This window comes from Panthera tigris, chromosome B2 (assembly GCF_018350195.1).
Source record: "Panthera tigris isolate Pti1 chromosome B2, P.tigris_Pti1_mat1.1, whole genome shotgun sequence".
Lineage (NCBI taxonomy): Eukaryota > Metazoa > Chordata > Mammalia > Carnivora > Felidae > Panthera > Panthera tigris.
In genome coordinates, this window is record NC_056664.1 from 53,660,213 (window position 1) to 53,677,901 (window position 17,689).

General features: G+C 37.1%; 1 protein-coding gene across 4 annotated transcripts in view; it reads right to left on the reverse strand.

The window, feature by feature from the left end:
• The window catches only part of DST (dystonin), a 491,592-nt gene that overhangs the window by 158,402 nt on the left and 315,501 nt on the right, over positions 1-17,689 (reverse strand). For all 4 annotated transcript variants that reach the window (XM_042986591.1, XM_042986590.1, XM_042986592.1 and 1 more), the window contains 17 exons: positions 14,470-14,563; positions 14,003-14,157; positions 12,252-12,717; positions 12,030-12,158; positions 11,791-11,868; positions 11,525-11,686; positions 11,330-11,434; positions 8,700-8,795; positions 7,971-8,096; positions 7,195-7,347; positions 6,647-6,801; positions 6,315-6,441; positions 5,649-5,832; positions 4,096-4,253; positions 3,420-3,598; positions 2,296-2,434; positions 1,359-1,552 (listed from right to left, as the gene is read on the reverse strand). In XM_042986591.1, coding sequence (XP_042842525.1) covers positions 1,359-1,552; positions 2,296-2,434; positions 3,420-3,598; positions 4,096-4,253; positions 5,649-5,832; positions 6,315-6,441; positions 6,647-6,801; positions 7,195-7,347; positions 7,971-8,096; positions 8,700-8,795; positions 11,330-11,434; positions 11,525-11,686; positions 11,791-11,868; positions 12,030-12,158; positions 12,252-12,717; positions 14,003-14,157; positions 14,470-14,563 — 2,700 coding nt within the window. The remainder of the gene's footprint in view (positions 1-1,358; positions 1,553-2,295; positions 2,435-3,419; positions 3,599-4,095; positions 4,254-5,648; positions 5,833-6,314; positions 6,442-6,646; positions 6,802-7,194; positions 7,348-7,970; positions 8,097-8,699; positions 8,796-11,329; positions 11,435-11,524; positions 11,687-11,790; positions 11,869-12,029; positions 12,159-12,251; positions 12,718-14,002; positions 14,158-14,469; positions 14,564-17,689) is intronic.

Sequence of the window (17,689 nt, forward strand, 5' to 3'; positions counted from 1 at the left end):
TTTCCAACAGTATCCCTTAAGAGAGTGCAAGGTATAGTGAGACACACAACGCACTAGGTACAATAGGGATAAGTGTAAAAAATTCAAGGCCTATCTCCAAGGGACTCACTCCATACTGGCTTAGGTTGAATATAAACATTTTGTCCTGGGGTTGTACAACTTAGTAGTTCTGATTTTTCTAGGTTCAAGCCCAACAGACTAAAGCTAAAAATCAAGAAAACTGGAAACTTAACCATAATTATTATCAATTGGCATATCTTAAATACCCAAAGCTTGCATCCAATGGCAGTTCTCTTTTGAAATAATGACAAAGTATTTCAATGGATGGTTCAACATGGACTCAGAGAGTGCTTTCTAGGAAGTGTGAGAAAAAAACAAACAAACCTCAGTTTCTATGATTTTAAGACTACTACATTAAACATTTACTACATAACACATATTTTACAGAAATTAGATGACATATATTTGGACATAATTTTACTTCTCAAGAATGGCCCTGTATTATAAAAGCACTTTATTGGCATTAATATAAACATTACAATGAATGATAAAGGACAGGACTTGATTTCCTTTAAGATGAGCCCTAAAACCATCCCATTTGCTTTCACTTTTTTACTTCAGTCACTGGGTGAATGATTTCAACTTTCTTGTAACCTAAATTAAAATGAACATCAGGTCATTACAATCGCTTTACACTTCTTAGGTGTAGTACAGATTGATTCATACAGCCCTCTCAAACACATGATCCATGTTCTTACTAAGTCTTGGTTATTTGAATATTGTACATTGGTAATGACTCATATAACTTATTTTTTGCCTTCAGAAAAGACAAGTAGATTTACTATACAAATGCCAGAATACATCAGCAGTTTTAACAAAATAGAGTTAAGGGGCTCCTGGGTGGCTCAGATGGTTAAGCATCCAATTCCTGATTTGGGCTCAGGTCATAATCTCAGGGTTCATGAGTTTGAGCCCCACATCGGTCTCTCTGCTGCCAGTATGGAGCTTGATTAGGATTCTCTCTCTCTCTTTCTCTCTCTCTCTCCCACTCTCTGCCACTCCCCCACTCTCCTTCTCTCACACTCTCTCTCTCAAAATAAACACTGAAAACATTTTTTAATTAAAAGAGTTGAAAAACATTTATTTTGAAGTTAACTGTCTTGCTAAACTCCACCAAAACAAAAAGAAATATAATTAGATAGAGCCCTTGCAATTAATCAAATTAACTATATATGGAAAGTAACTCTGTGAAATTAACTATATATGAAGTTTTAAAAAACCTAGTAACTTTAGATTTTACTAGAACACAAGGATAAACATTACATCTGTGCTGAAACTGAACACAAGAGGATACTAACCTGTTGTCAATCTGAACGTGAATATTTTGCCACCTTTCAACTAATTGGTCTGCTTTTTCTTTGTGCCAGTCAAAATCAAGGTCCCGTTCTTTATAGGTTTTAAACATTTCATCACTGATGGCTTTAGCTTTCTGCAACTCATCCTCTAATGCATGGAATACCTCTCTCTTTTCATCTACTTCAGACCTCCATTGCTAAAATACATTAATGGGTGAAAGTTATAAAAATGTGTCAACCACTCACTAGGCAAACACTCTTTACCTAATTTTACAATTTATGTACAAATGACTGATATAAAATAAAATAAAGGAAAGACTATCTTTCATAAACAAAAATAATATATTAGTTTGAACCACATGAAATTATCAATATCTGACTGCACTTTGATCTTTAAAAAAGGCAATTTTATAAAGTTCAGCCTAAAATAATTTGCATATCAATAAAACAAAATTAAGCAAGACTATTTCTTAAGTATCTACTAATCTCATTGGTTAAAAGTGAATACTTGCATTAAAAATCAAAGAGACCATTTTTCACTCCTTCGCAATAATTTTATACTCATGATTTATACATAGAAATATCAATACAGACGAGTACAATTACCTGTCTACTTCCCTTCTTGAATTAACTCCTCTACTTACATCCTTAATGTCTTAACTGCCTCTTTCAGCAAGAGAATCTACTAAAAATAACATAATTTTTAGCTTCAACTCCTTTTGCTCACATGAATTGATTATAAAAAGCTATTATCAAAAAGATGCAAATTTCAAACGAGAAAAACTATCCACAAACTAAAAATGACTCATTTATGCTAAGGTATGGCTATAGAGAGATATGAAATGAAATTCAAATTAAGTTATTTACTTAATGTTTGAAGATCCAGGTGCTGGAGAAATAAAGTATGACCTTACAAAAGAGCCAGAAGTGAGACACATACCTTTAAGGTACTTATTAGATTCTCAATGTTATTCTTGTCAGCTATAACTGCTTCCTCTTCACACAGTTTAGTTTCATAGAGTTTTACAAGGGCTTCTGCTGCTTGAGTGTTTTTCAACACCAAATTAACAGTTTTCAGTCTAAAAAAGAGAATGCAACAACAGCTTCCTATTAGTAAATGTTTATTTTCCAATAACACAGTCCTGATGCACCATAATGATGCACGATACAGCTGTTCTTCATCTTGCAGCACTGAGACATTTACTACGAGATCAACATTCAACTAACTCTCTTCTTAATGGAGGGCATGTGCTCTCATGCCCTGCCCTGCAAATGCTTTTTTGCAAGAGATTGCAACATAAGGTGGTCTTCTTTCAAACCTTATTTAGACCAAGCTCTAGAGGAAAAAATACTATGGGCTCCAACAGATGTGGGATTAAAACTATGGGCAAAATGTGGGAACACCTGTCCACATATGCTCTAATCTGAGGCACATTTCCTTTCAATATGAAGCATAATAAATCCATGGAAATATTTAGTATATTTGTTATTAAAACAAAAAAGGGAGTATTTACTTTCATAAAGATGAATGTTTTAAATGAACAGCATGTGTATATAGGACAGTTGTATGAAGCAAATTTTTAAAAAAATTTTTTTAATGTTTATTTATTTCTGAGACAGAGAGAGACAGAGCATGAGTCGGGGAGAGGCAGAGAGAGAGGGAGACACAGAATCCGAAACAGGCTTCAGGCTCTGAGCTGTCAGCACAGAGCCCAACGTGTAGCTCGAACTCACAAACCATGAGATCATGACCTGAGCCAAAGTTGGTCACTCAAATGACTGAGCCACCCAGGCACCCCATGAAGCAAATTTATATTAAGACAGTGGTTACAGGGGTGCCTGGGTGGCTCAGTAGGTTGGGTATCCGACTCTTGGTTTCTTCTCAGGTCATGACCTCACGGTTTTGTGGATTTGAGCCCAACACTGGGCTCTGTGCTGGCAGCATGGAGCCTGCTTGGGATTCTCTCTCTCCCCCTCTCTCCCTGCCCCTCCCCCACTCACACTCTCTCTCTCAAAATAAACTATAAAAAAATAAAAATAAATAAAAAGACAGAGATTACATACTTATCTATGTAAGTGGAAGACATAGAATAGACTTGGTTCATGTTCTGAATGACCACACCGAGCTCAGACCGTAAGGTGGGCACTGATGCAGAGGTTGCTGCTTGACTGAAAAATTCTTCACATTTATTTGTGATTGTTCCCAAATCATCTTTAAGTCGCTCCAGCTCTTTCTTTAGTTTCTATAAAACAGAGAATAAACATAGGTATTGGGCTATCACTCCAGATGGGGCATCTTTCCTAAAACAGTTTAAAAACACACAATTTACATTATAATCACTGACTTAAAAAGCTACATATTCTTTACTTTTTCTTTATCATGGAAAGTAAGCCACAGCATTCAAGTCTCATAATCAGTAATTCCCTTACTGCCCATCTCCTTGGGCACAAATATCTAACTCCGTGCTTCTGCATTCAGCAGGTGGTCAATAAACATATGATGACTTTCACTATGACAAGTCCAGTAAGAGGGTACACATTTCTACATTTACTGGAGTCAAATATAGAACTGAATTACAGAATCCTGCTTCACAATAAGAAATAAACACATAATGAGATCTCACAACGTGACCAGTGGGCAAAGCTGAGCATATGAAGTCACCGGAGTTTGACAATGAAGGTCACCGAGACAGTAATTTACCTTAAGTTAATTCTGTCCCAACACATTTACGAATCTCACCTCCTGCTCAGTGATTCTGAACACACTTTCATGCAAATCATCTCTTTCCAGTGGAGTGCGGATCTGTCTAATCAACCGATCTTCGCAACTCTCTAACCGAAGTCTAATGTTTCGAACTTCAGAGATGTACAGGTTATACACAGATTCCTCTTGCTCCTCTGTGAACGTAAATGTAATGTTTAGAAAACACCTTGTTTTCCGTCTTCTGGATGCTGCTGTTCGTATCCTAATGTGGCAGTGTTACTACTACTGGCACAAGGCTGGTCGAACTACTGTTACCAGGCATTCACCAAAATCCCACCCTAAAGATATAAATCTTGAAATAGTGGACATCACAGTTTATGAACAGTTAATATTTCCCCCAAAAGTGCCAATTTCTGATTTATTTTTTAATGTTTTATTTACTTTTGAAAGAGAGAGTGAGAGTACACAAGTGGGGAAGGGACAGAGAGAGAGGGAGACACAGAATCTGAAGCAGGCTCCAGGCTCCGAGCTGTCAGCACGGAGCTGATGCAGGGCTCAAACCCAAGAACTGTGAGATCATGATCTGAGTCAAAGTCAGATGCTTAAATGAACGAGCCACCCAGGTGCCCCGCCAATTTCTGATATGATGTCCAAGGAAAGTAAATGTATTATGCTGTTTTATGATCACAAAAATATGAATTATATTAACTGCAGATTAATGTTTTAAATTAAAAACCCTTAAAAATGAAAGGTAGGTAAAGAATTTGTTAATGTTTTAAAAAAATTTTTAATAGATTACTAATAAATTCTTTTGTCTCTAGGTAATATCAAAAGATTTCAGAATAAAATACATATTTAACAAAAGTTAACTAGACACAACCTTTTCCTCTAACCCCTGTATAAAATCCAGTTTGGATTATGGGAACTCTCTGTACCTTCCTCTCAATTTTACTATGAATCTAAAACTGCTCCAAAAGATAAAGTTTAAAAAAAAAAAAAAAATCCAGACTCGGTACATAGAAAAATTACTGAAACTAAAAGATCATTCGGAACATTGCATTACAAAATAGTGACAATACTGGAGGGTGCCTGGGTGGCTCAGTGTGTTAAGTGCCTGACGTTGGTTCAGGTCATGATCTCACGGCTTGTGGGTTCAACCGCCACGTTGGGCTCTGTGCTGACAGCTCAGAGTCTGGAGCCTGCTTTGGATTCTGTGTCTCCCTCTCTCTCTGCCCCTCCCCTGCTTGTGCTCTGTCTCTGTCTCTCTCAAAAATAAATAAAAATTTTAAAAATTAAAAAAAAAAAGAAAGGAAATGCTGAAAAGCAGATGTGTTAAGAATTCACCATTTGTCATATTATTTGGTGGGCATTTTTTAATTAGTTGATCATTTAGAAACAAATGAACGTCTCTTGTATCTTCCTACCACAAACATACTTTTAATTTCTATGTCTGATAGGTAGCACTGTGCCTAACTATCATAGGTTGGGTAATATAACACTCCTAAGATCAAGATTCCCACTGACAGCAGAAAATAGCCTGATCTAAACACCTATGGAGGGAAAAAAAGATAAAGATTCCCATGCTTTACCTCTTTCTGCTGATTTAAGAAGTTCTTGATAATACTGCTTACATACATTAACCTCCTTTTCCAGTTGCGTTATATCTGAGCCTGAAAATATTTGGGATTCCTGGCTATCTTCCAGAAAGTCTTCAAAACGAGACTGCAGGTTACTCAGAACTTGTTGATGTTCACCAGGTAACATTGTCTTTATCTAAGGAAGACCAATGATCCATGTAATCAAGTGATTATGGTACTAAGAGCTAAATTTAAACGGGACAGTTCTTAAGTTAGGGTCTCCTGGTATACATCAGTTCATATTGATAGCCATAAACAGAAGAACCATTTGAAATTAATGTTATTCTTAATTAACATTTTTGAGTTTTAAAAGATGAGGAAAAACAAGATTATAAAACATCAAAAAATGAAATCAACTTATCCCATAAGTTCAAACACTATACCCTGTCTCATCAAAATGTATTAAGCACTGAATGAAATGTGATCTCCAGATTTCCCCAATTCTTACAAAGTGCCTGTATACAGAAGGTATGTAACAAATAATCATTAAATGGATGAATATTAGCATGGATCTGCTGGGCTCCATCCTATCCTGTAACAAAAACAAAATTCCACCCCTCATGCTAATGTGCCCCACATTTTTGGACAGATCAGGCTGATGTGTAGATTTATACTTACTGAAGCCACATTGCTAGCTCGAATTCTATCAATTTCATTGATGAGATAATGCCAGGACACTACACTCTTCATGTTTATGTGAGACTCATGCCAAAGAGTCAGGACATTCTGATACTGTTGCTCAATTCTGAAAAATATGAAAAACAAACAAACACTTAATTCTTTTCACTCCCTCTGAAAACATGCTACAATTTTTCTGTTTGTGAACTATCCCGTGTTTACTAGTTCTAGATCCTTCTGATCCTATGGGCCTTGACAAAGTATTGATTGTTTCTTCAACCTTCAGAGAGCCTCCAAACCCAGTTCTATGTGTTTAGTGAACACATACACACCGGTTTGCAAAGTCAACTGCTTCTTTGTTTGGTGGAGGGACTGTGAAGCACACAGACGGGACCATAGCCTCATTCCCAGTGGGGCTGATGACCTTCCATTTCGCACGGTGAGAATTGTTGGCCAAAACACATTCATCATCTTTGTAAATGGTTATCTGGTTTTAAATGAAGAAAAGAACGCAATAAGGTCACTATCAACTAATCCTTTATCATACCCAATCTTGGGATTTTTTGTTTGTTTGTTTTTTGAGGTAGAAAACTCTACCATGAGAACAAGCAATCTGACCTCATTTTTAAAATATTAAGAATAGGGGAGCCTGGGTGGCTCAGATGGTTAAGCATCTGACTCCTGATTTCAGCTCAGGTCACAATCTCACGGTCCATGGGTTCAAGCCCCAAGTTGCACTCTGTACTGACAGCACGGAGCCTCCTTGGTATTCCCCTCTGCCCCTCCCCTGCTCACCCTCTCTCTCTCTCAAATAAATAAACTTTAAAATAAATTAAGAAATACAAGAATAATGCCAGAAATTGGTCTACTTCTACAATACCTCAATTTGTCTGTAGTCACAAATAGCTTTGATTGGAATAGAAGTTTTGAGTGGACAGTCAGGATTCCTCGGCTTCAGCTGAATTATTGTTTTTGCTCTCCCCATCAGGCTTGCTACTGTGCTTTTATACTGTAAAAGTTCTTCTTTCTCTTCCTAAATAATACATAAGACAGATATTGAAAAATAAAAGATTAGTACTCTCTCTTCTTTTAGGGCTTTACACAAACAAAATTTCATCACAAAAGTCCCTGACCACCTGGTTTAAACATTCAAGCCCTCCCCACCCCCTCTGGCATCTCTCTTCCCTTGTCTTTATGAGATGTTTTTTTTTCCTCTTTAGCATTTACCACTATGCTTCCTATATTTTACTCATTTATCATGTTTACTGCCTGCTCCCCGTCTCGCACAGAAGCACCAGGAGTGTGGGGATTCTTGTCTCTTTTCTTCACTGCTCTATCTCCAGTACTTAAAATGGTGTCTACCATATACAAAGTGCTTACAGTTATTTGTGAAGTGCATGACTAAACACACACACACACACCCACACACACCACTATCAAAACATGTATTTAAAATATGAAGGCAATCACATAAAAAACACTTTTGTTGTAATTGTTACCAAAACACAATAAAACTGAATGTTTAAATGCCTGATCAAATGAAATACCAACAGTACCAATAAAATATAAAGTTCTGCACACATAACAATATGATGAAATACTAATCTACTCCTGATTCACATGACTGATGAAATGCACAGGTTCTTGCACTGGTACCATTGACTCCTGAACCAGGTCTTCCAGTTTGTGAATGCTGCTTGATCTGTCACAGCTGTACTTCCGCTGAATGGCGTCCTTGAGATTCTTCAAGTAATCAGTAGCTTCTTTGGCATCATTGAAAAACTATAAAAAGATGAAAACCGGCAGCTCAAGTTTATTCAATGCCAGTCAAGCACAGAGTTGTCAAGTCCAAGTACCAGAGCCCCGTGGACCCCTCATGAGTGCGAAGAGAATAAAATCACAAGACAACTTAATAGTCACATTCCTCCTTTACCCAAACAACCACTGTTGAATTTGGATGATTGTCAGTAAATGCTAAGTGTCTAAAGCTTATATCTGTATTGTGCTTTGGCCCTATATTTATTCTGGCTAAAGCTTTGTTTTACTTGAGGGTCCAAATAATTTATGAATAGGAGTGAAATTCCAATATTTTAAAATTCCTGAAGAATAAAAAAAAAAGAACTCTTTGTAATGACTCTTTACAATGAAATATTTCCTTGTAAAAGGCTTTTATAAAATAAAGATTTTCTGACATTTTAAAAGGCTTTTAAAGGATTTCCTCCTTAATACAATGCTTCAGTCTATCCTATAGGACATTTTTCCCATATATCCTACAAAGAAAATATTTCAGTTTCTTTCCCCTGCACATTACATACATGTCCTTAATAAACAGGGAGATGCTTTCTGTAAATCGGCCCAAATCACACTGTGATCCCATTCATATACCTCGAAATACGCGGTGTTTTCCTTGACATGCTGCTCCACACACTGGCACAGCTGTAAGACCCAGCTCCATTGTGTCTGCATTGCCGCTCGATAGGCCTTGAAGATAAAAATCACAGCCATTGTAACTGGCTGAAGAGGAATGACATATACATACGACAAAGCTTTTAAAGGATTAGAAACTCTGCTATCGAAATAGGTGATGAGATCATTTTAACAGAGCAAGACCTGAAAATTAGGGTAGTGAAATGTCCCTCTAATACAAGAGCTCTCACTTGCACAAAGCCAGTCCTAAAAATCTAAATCTAAATTTAAATTAAATCTAAAATAAATATTTAAAAATGCACATAAAAATAGATGGTTCTGTAGTTTTCACTTGTTTTTGTTTCTAAAACTAGGCCAGCAGTTCTTGGGGTCAGGGGGGTGACTTACATATTTGTTTTTGCCAGAGAGGTTTGGGAAGGTGAAGAAGAGAGAGGGCAATCCTTTATTTCTGTAATTCTGGAACTATAATTATTATAGTACTAGTATTACAAATATTTTCACTTGAATTTTTAATATAAAGTGAATCTCTTGTGAGAGCAAGAAGGTAACAGAACACCTACTTCATAAAGAAAACATAAAACACCCTTTCATATTTAAGATGCAATTCACTGACTTCCAGAAGAGGGCGATCTAGATACTTCAATGACTCTTAAGTCTGTCACGCTTCCCCTTCTGGAAAAAGTTATTTCTGCTGAGCTATGCTCAGGCAGGCTTTCTGAATGGAATATACAGTGTAGGAATGGAAATCTGGCAACATATCACAGTCATATTACCTGCACCCTCAAATTAAGCTACTTTGAGCAAATTGGCTATAAAAGACATATCATTGTGAGTTGTTAGATTATTAGTTTATTTTTTCACATAACATATGAAGAAGTGTTGATAATTAACTAAATACTACCCATGTGCCCACAAGACATTGGATAGGCCAAAAGAATCATAAAGATGACTCAAGCTTAATTTTATCCCTCAAGAAATTTTTAATTAGATTAGCATTTCTACATAAAAGTAATCAGGTTCACATTCACATTATCCAATCCCATTAAAATTCTTAGCCTGTAATCATATTTCCTAACAGTTTCATCTCTACCTTGAAGAATACTCTATTTTTAGTTTAGTATCATACAAAAGTATATCCAAATCCTTCGTTATTCTAAAGTGCTTTCCCTAGTGCCCCCCACTCCTCTTCTAGCTCTTTAACTGGCTCTTTAATTGGCATTTCATCTGCATGCAAGACTCTAATTTTTTTTGTTTTTAATGTTTGTTTATTTATTTATTTTTGAGAGAAAGAGAGCACAAACGGGGAAACAGGAGAGAGACAGAGGGAAGCACAGAATTTGAAGCAGGCTCTGAGCTGTCAGCATAGAGCCCAACGCGGAGCTCGAACCCACAAACTGTGAGATCATGACCTGAGCCGAAGTCAGACGCTTAACTGACTGAGCCACCCAGGTGCCCTAAGACTCCATTTTTCTATGAAGCAGGTCAAATGTAACATTCCCAAAACTTCCTATTGAGGCCTAAAATTTCACTAATCTTTTGTGGCAATTTCAGTGAACAAAGACTATCAGATTCCTCTCCTCACCTGTGAGAGTTTCAAGCATGTCACATTTTAAGCACAGCTCCATCTTTTCCCTCTGGCAATATACCGCATTTGTCCATGTTTGATGCATGTCTCTCTTATATAACACCCCTTTACTTTTAGAAAGTCACTAACTCTAACTAGTACATATTAGGACTAAAAAGTAAACACACTACCACTATCGCACAGGAAACCTGATAAATCCCACACCACTTCTCCATTTCTGGATGTGAAATGTGTGCACTATGCCATGTGGCTTTGACAGACTGTTGTTCCAATATACCTCACAAAACTAGATTGTGAATAAAATTATTAAGTTAAATAATAATTGTAAATACTTCCTGGGAACATATGTAACCAGAGCTGTACTAAGTAGTAAGAGTACGTTATTTGCCTCATCTTACTACAATGCTATGGGTTAGAGGCTCGCCCCCATTTTGGATAGGAGGCTAAGTCTGGTTACATGGCTTGCACAATACCACAGTATCAGGGAGGAATAAAAAAAGAGCCTTCAGGGGCACCTGGGTGGCTCAGTCGGTTGAGCGTCCGACTTCGGCTCAGGTCATGATCTCACAGTTTGTGGGTTCGACCCCCGCGTCGGGCTCTGTGCTGACAGCTCGGAGCCTGGAGCCTGCTTCGGATTCTGTGTCTCCCTCTCTCTCTGCCCCTCCCCCACTCACGCTTTGTCTCCCTCTGTTTCTCAAAAATAAATAAATGTAAAAAAAAAAATTAAAAAAAAAAAAAGAGCCTTCATATTTACTATAATACATCCCTTTAGCCATGGGAGTTGACAAAGGTACCTTTATTCTAAGGGACAGGTGAGTAACACAGAAAAAGCAAGAGAGCTAAAGGCAAGAAGCACTATGATTTGTCAGAAACATTATTTTTAAGTCACGTTGTATTAAAAGTTTGATAGTTTGTATTTCTGAATTTATCAGCAATAAAAGAATCTAAAGAGTGACTATCAAATGTCAATATTCGACCATGACCGTTACGCTTCCTGACTTACCTCAATTGTCAGTCTGGCTGGGTGATTTTCCGAAAGTAGCTGCTCTGCTATCTCCTGAACGGATTTAATATTTTCTTCCTTTTGATCAAGTTCTCTCATTAATTCCTAATTTAACAAAGAATGAAGAAGTGAGGTTAGAAAAAGATCTACACCTGATATACAACCTTGGCATTCAATGACAAAGGCCATACTCACAGCATGGTAATCTTTTTTCCGAGCTATGTTGTTATTTCTTTCACTCCAGTCATAGGCAACTTCCTCCTCTTCTTTTTCATTCAACCAAATAAGTTCATTAGTTGCACGAGTTACAAAATTATGGAGTGTATCAAGGTGCCGTTCCTGATTCCTGGATGTATTCTTCGCAAGAAAAATCATTGTTAAGAATCATGTCTTTGCCAAATAGAGATAAGGGAAACAGAAAGTAAAAACAAAACAAAACAAAACAAAAAAACACAACTTACCAGGAGTTTTGCATACTGACTCTCTAATCGGTGTAACTTTTCTGCATAAGTTAGTTTAAGAGGTGCCGTCATTTGGATCTATAACATGGGATAAAAAGACATCAAGCTTAGGGATCCTAAGGAATTCTGACTCATACTCACTGTATCTATTATTTTGTTATAGGCTCTTTATAAAAAAAAAAAAGAGCAAGACAATAGCTAACTAAAATGAAATATATACACATTTTAAATTCATATACCTCACTGATTTTAGCTTCTTTAAGGCTAGATTCAAATTCTTCAATAGCTCGGTGAACGTTTTTATGATTCTCTAAATGGCTTTCAACACTTGGCAAATCTGATCCCCATTCAGTGCGGTCCAGCTGCACCTTTAAACAGAAAGATACTAGATTTAAAAAAAGAAACTAATAGCAATAAAGACTAAAGACTAAAACTTTCAGGTAAAGTAAACATTTTTTTACCTGCATCTCATCAACCCAATTCAAAAGATCTTGAACAAATTTCATGTTGATTTCCTCTTCTGTTAAATTCTGATCCAGCAAAGAAGACTTCAGAAGGGGCTTTCGGATCTGCATCAGTTTCAGAGTTTGTAGTGAATTGGCCTCTACTCCTGAACTGAAACTTGGAACTAATCCTCCTGATGGGAAACCAGGTGTATAAGCTGGCGTGACAGATGGAGTCAGACGGGAAGTCAGACCTGATGACAGGCCTGATGTCACACTAGAAGGGGTCAGGGAAGGCGTTAAACCCTGGGTCAGCCCTGAGTTCAGACTGGGGTTTAAGGTCTGTGCAAATCCTGAGTTTAAACTTTGAGTAATTCCTGATATCATGAGTTTTGTCTGTTCCGTCGTCAGCATGCGCCCTTTGCTGTACACCGAGGAACATTCATTCCTTAAGGCCATAATTTCATCGCGGAGTTTTGCAACCCTGGAAAGAACATCAGAAGACATAAACTATAACGCAAAAGGCATTTTTCACAAAGTGTGAACTCTAATGCCAACTATGAACATTAGTCAGTTAACATTATCAATTACTGGCTCATCAATTATAACAACAGAATCACACTAATTCAAGATATTACTAATTGGGAAAGGTGTGTATAAAGGGGCATAAGGAAACTCTGTATTTTCCAATCAATTTTTCTGTAAACCTGAACTGCTCCAAAAAATAGTGTATTTAAAAAAAAAATCATGGGGCACCTGGGTGGCTCAGTCGGTTAAAAGTCTGACTTGCTTTTGGCTCAGGTCATGATCTCACAGTCTTCAGATTGAACCCTGCGACAGGCTCCACGCTGGGTGTGGAACCTGCTTAAAAATCTCTCTCACTCTCTCCCTTTGCCCCTCTCCCCACTTGCACGTGCTCACTCTCTCTCTCAAAAAAAAAAAAAAAAGTCCTTATAATCATACTAACAAAATTTGGCATCACAATTTTTTTCACTGAATTTGTGCAATAAGCACTTTCCATATTATCACATAGTCTTTCTAGTGAACATAATTACTGCACTACAATGTCATCATTCTATTATTTGACATGTAGGATATTTCCAAATTTTGTTATTATAAAATATTTCTGACATGAACAAAAAACTTTTTTATTTATTTATATATTTTCTATATTTAAAATTATTACAAATTCCTAGAAGTGAAATTACTGGGTCAAAGCATCATTTATAATTTTTGCTTAATATGTATCTCATATATATATATATATATATATATATATATATATATTATATATTATATATTATATATTATATATTATATATTATATATACAGTCTACAACCTGAAAGGGTTCCATTCCCTACCCCTAAACCCACTTCTCAGAGACACAGAATTTTAGACATTTTTTTTCAACATTTTGCTATAAACATTTTCATGATAGCATAAATCGATAACTTAAAAAATCAGTTATAAAGGATACTTTCTTATATTTTCCCTTTTTCAAATGTCATACAACTATTTTAACCGTAAGTATATTACTGCAGTATTCCATATTGTATGTGCTATAAAGTATTTTTCTATTACTTATCTTTGAAAAACAAATACCTATTTAACATCTCAAAATACATCTGAATTAAGGCAACACACATTTTCAACTGCAAAGAGCATAAGAAATGTATTTCATAAAACTGCCACATTCTGCATTCCCATCACAAGTGCCCATGAAGTGATTACACAAAAGGATAAGGTATGAGTACGTAGCAATCTTACCTCTGTACCAACTGATCTGCCTGGTAGTATTTTCCATCAATAAGAATCTGTACATCGATCACATGCTGGCGTAAAAGGTTCTCACATTCAAGTATATACCCGGCAATTTCTGCTTCATTCTGAAACTGCACTCCTGATTCTAATCTTTTAGAATCCTGTATTTTTAAAGAACTCAATATTAATTCTATGAAACAAGTTTCCAAACTAGCCTCAAATATGAAACTCAAAATACTGGAATGCAAAGCTACTTATTAGGTCTTCTCTGTTTTCCCTTTTGGTTCAAAAATATGCTTTCTCTTTGCTCACTCTTCCTCAAGAGAGCAAACAGTGATCACAATCTTTAACAAACTTTAAGTTTCAGTAGAAGACAATACCAAGAATCAACTAAATGTTACACAAAAATTTTATTTCATCCAAAGGTACAGACCCCTCCACCATAATCCCAATGGCTCCTAAAATTAACTTACAGACTGGAGAGCGTTTCGGGCAAGTATCAGTTTGTCTTCACAGATGACACTGTCCCTTTGAACTCGGTTGGCAATCTGCTGCAACATTTCCAACCTACAAGAAGGGACAAAATAAATTAAAGCCTTTCCCTTTGAAGTACAGAGTTTACCGCCCCTGAAAAATAATTCCCCACCAAAAGCAAAACACAATCCTACAACGATGATTCCATACCTGTGTCCATCAAAGGATTCATTGCCGAAGCTAATGCAGGAGTTGATCAGAGTTGGACCACAATTAACCGAGAGAAAGTTTTCATTTGAATCAAGACTGGTTCGAGTGCTAGTAGTGTTACTAAACACAGAATCACTGCTACGGTAGCTGTAACTACTACTGTGCATTTTTGTTCCTGAAACGATGTTCTTTCTTTGACCATTAAAAGTAGACTAAAAAGTAGAAGGTCTGCTGAAAGCTCTACTTCTAACGGTGAAAACCACAGCTAAATGTTACAGCTTTAATAGCTCCTTAAATACGCTCCGACTTGCATATTCAACATACAGCAAATAATGTGCTGGTAACCATTCAAAAGAATCTCGCCTAAAGCCATGCGTTTGCTAGCTGAGGTTTGCCTTTTGTAGCCTGCATGAAAACTCTACAAGTATGGACAAGGCAGCCTCATCAGGGCGTCACTGAAAAATATTTGCCAAATATTTTCATCAAGAGTCATCCAGTTGCAGTCACCTAAAAAACAACTCAGGTGCCTCTCACTGAAGCCCAGGTACAATTGTAAAGGTTATTCAGGCAATACCAATCACCAGCTTAAAAATACAAATATTCAATCACAGCCTGACTTTTGTAAAGGGCCAGGTCTGTCTCTCCTGGCTAAAAGCTGGTACTTATAAGCACATGTAAACAAGTGAGTTTGACGAGAAACAAAGTACATTTCCATTTTAACCTCTATGTCATTTGTTTATTAGATTAAATTAACTGGAAAATTATCCATTTGCCTTTTTTCACATGATGTGCTCTCAAGAACATTACTTAATCTTACTACTGTTACTTTATATTTTTAAAAGCCAAAGCAGTATGGGAGCCTGGGTGGCTCAGTTATTAAACTTCAGACTTCGGCTCAGGTCACAATCTCACGGTTTGTGGGTTCGAGCCCCGTGTCATGCTGACAGTGTGGAGCCTGCTTGGGATTCTCTCCCTCTCTGTCTCTCTGTGCCTCCCTGCCTTACGCTTTCTCTCTCTCAAAATAAATGAATAAACTTTAAAAAAAAGAAAAAGAAAAAGAAAGAAAGAAAGAAAGAATGCCAAAGCACTAAAGTAGAAGAATATCAATGCAATGCTTGCAAATTCAACTTGTCTGTGCTTGTTTTTCCTTTCTATAGGTTATCACATGGCAAAAGAACATTGGTTATTTCTCATTTACCTTTTACACACTCTCACTGTACATGGTTATTACTTGCAGTTAATAGTTAATGCCAAAAAACTTGCGTCAAGAAAAATGAAGGCGTTTATCCAACCAAGCTCCTAGAGTATTTTCATATACCCAACACTACAAAGCAAAATTGTTGCTTCTCCACTCTAAAGGTAGCTATTTTTCTTTTCAGATGGCAAGAAAGGGGAAATTTGAGAGTATCATATCAAATATAGTTAGTAAGCAGAAAAGCTTGAAATAATAACAGCAGCATTAGCATTTATTAAGCAATTATTATGTGCCAGAAAATTAACTGATCATTTCATATGCATGACCTCATCACATACTTATAAGCACCAAATGTGGTAGGTACTATTACATTCTGTTTACAAATAAGGAAACTGAGGCTTAGAGAGGTTAATGAACTTGTCTAAGATTACACAGCTTGCAAGTTAAGCTAAAAATCTAATCCAGGATTGACTAGCTCCTGGACCTTGAACTCAACCACTGCGTTAAAATCCGGCTACTATTCTGACAACTAAAAATCTACTCCGTTATCCTTTCTGAGACATACTTTTCCATTACTTCTGATGATTAGTTTAGTGTATAATTTTAATCACCCACAATTATCTCCTCCATAAAAGGTTCATCCTGGGTATTTCAAGCTTATTTTGGATCTAGATCCAGTTATGCAGATAGAATATTACACTTTAACAGAAGTGTAATCAGTATTTTCATAAATGAATGACTCATTAGCCTTGCTCTCATATCTTCAAGGCATTATTCTTTCCTATTTCAACAACGCGGGAGTCATGTGTGGAACACAAAGAACTTGAGCACACTACGCGCTCCCTGTGTCCCAGGCAATGCATTAAGCACTGGCAACACAAAAGACAGCAAAACCAAGTCTGTCTCCACATTCCTGGGGCTCGTAACTGTGAACAGGCAGCACTGACTCAAACGACACAGAAATAAATATAAAATTACAACTGTGATATGAAAGAACAATACATGTAAATATGAGAGTTATAACCAAGACATCTGAACCAGCATGGGAGACCACAGGAAGTTTCATGAGGAAGTAACACTGGAGCCGGGATCTGAGATTGATCAGGAGTGAAGAGAGACATGGAGGATGAAAGAGACTTCCCTGCCAAAGGAACAGATGGTGCAAAGATCCTGTGTATGGAGGAGGGTGGGACCTTGGCACATCAGGGCTCCTGAGAGGCAGCCAGTGTGGCTACAGGGTAGGGAGCAAGAAGGGTGTGGAGTGAGAAGGCCAGAGAGGTGCACCGGACCACACAGGCCTATACTGTGAGGGTCAGCCCCTACGGAGCTCCCTTCCCCAATGCCATACATAGGACAGGCTGTGAGGGAAGTACTATAATGGAGGCAAATCCACTCAACAAATATCTCCTAAGGACTAAGCAGTGCTTTCCCAGGCAACTGGGTGTAATGGGAGAGAGAGAATGATAAAGAGTCAGTGATGATTTCATGGAATAACTGCGTTTGTGGAAGTAGGAATTTGAACCAGCATATCCTGAGTGTTCTCTAGAGGCCACTTCGCTGCCCTTTAAATGGAGACAGACTCGAGTCTGGCTTCCATTGCCCCACGGAAGGATGGCCTTGGCAAAAATATAATAAAAAACGAAGTAAATTAACTGTTGACCTGCAAATGGATCCAGGCCCTGATGACTTAAATATATGGGAAATGCCCACAGGTAATTTAGATTATTAGAGAAGACTTCACACACCAACCCAGCCTAGCATGTCCTATCTGAACATTACTTCACTGATTTACTCTTCACATCTCTTGGATGAGT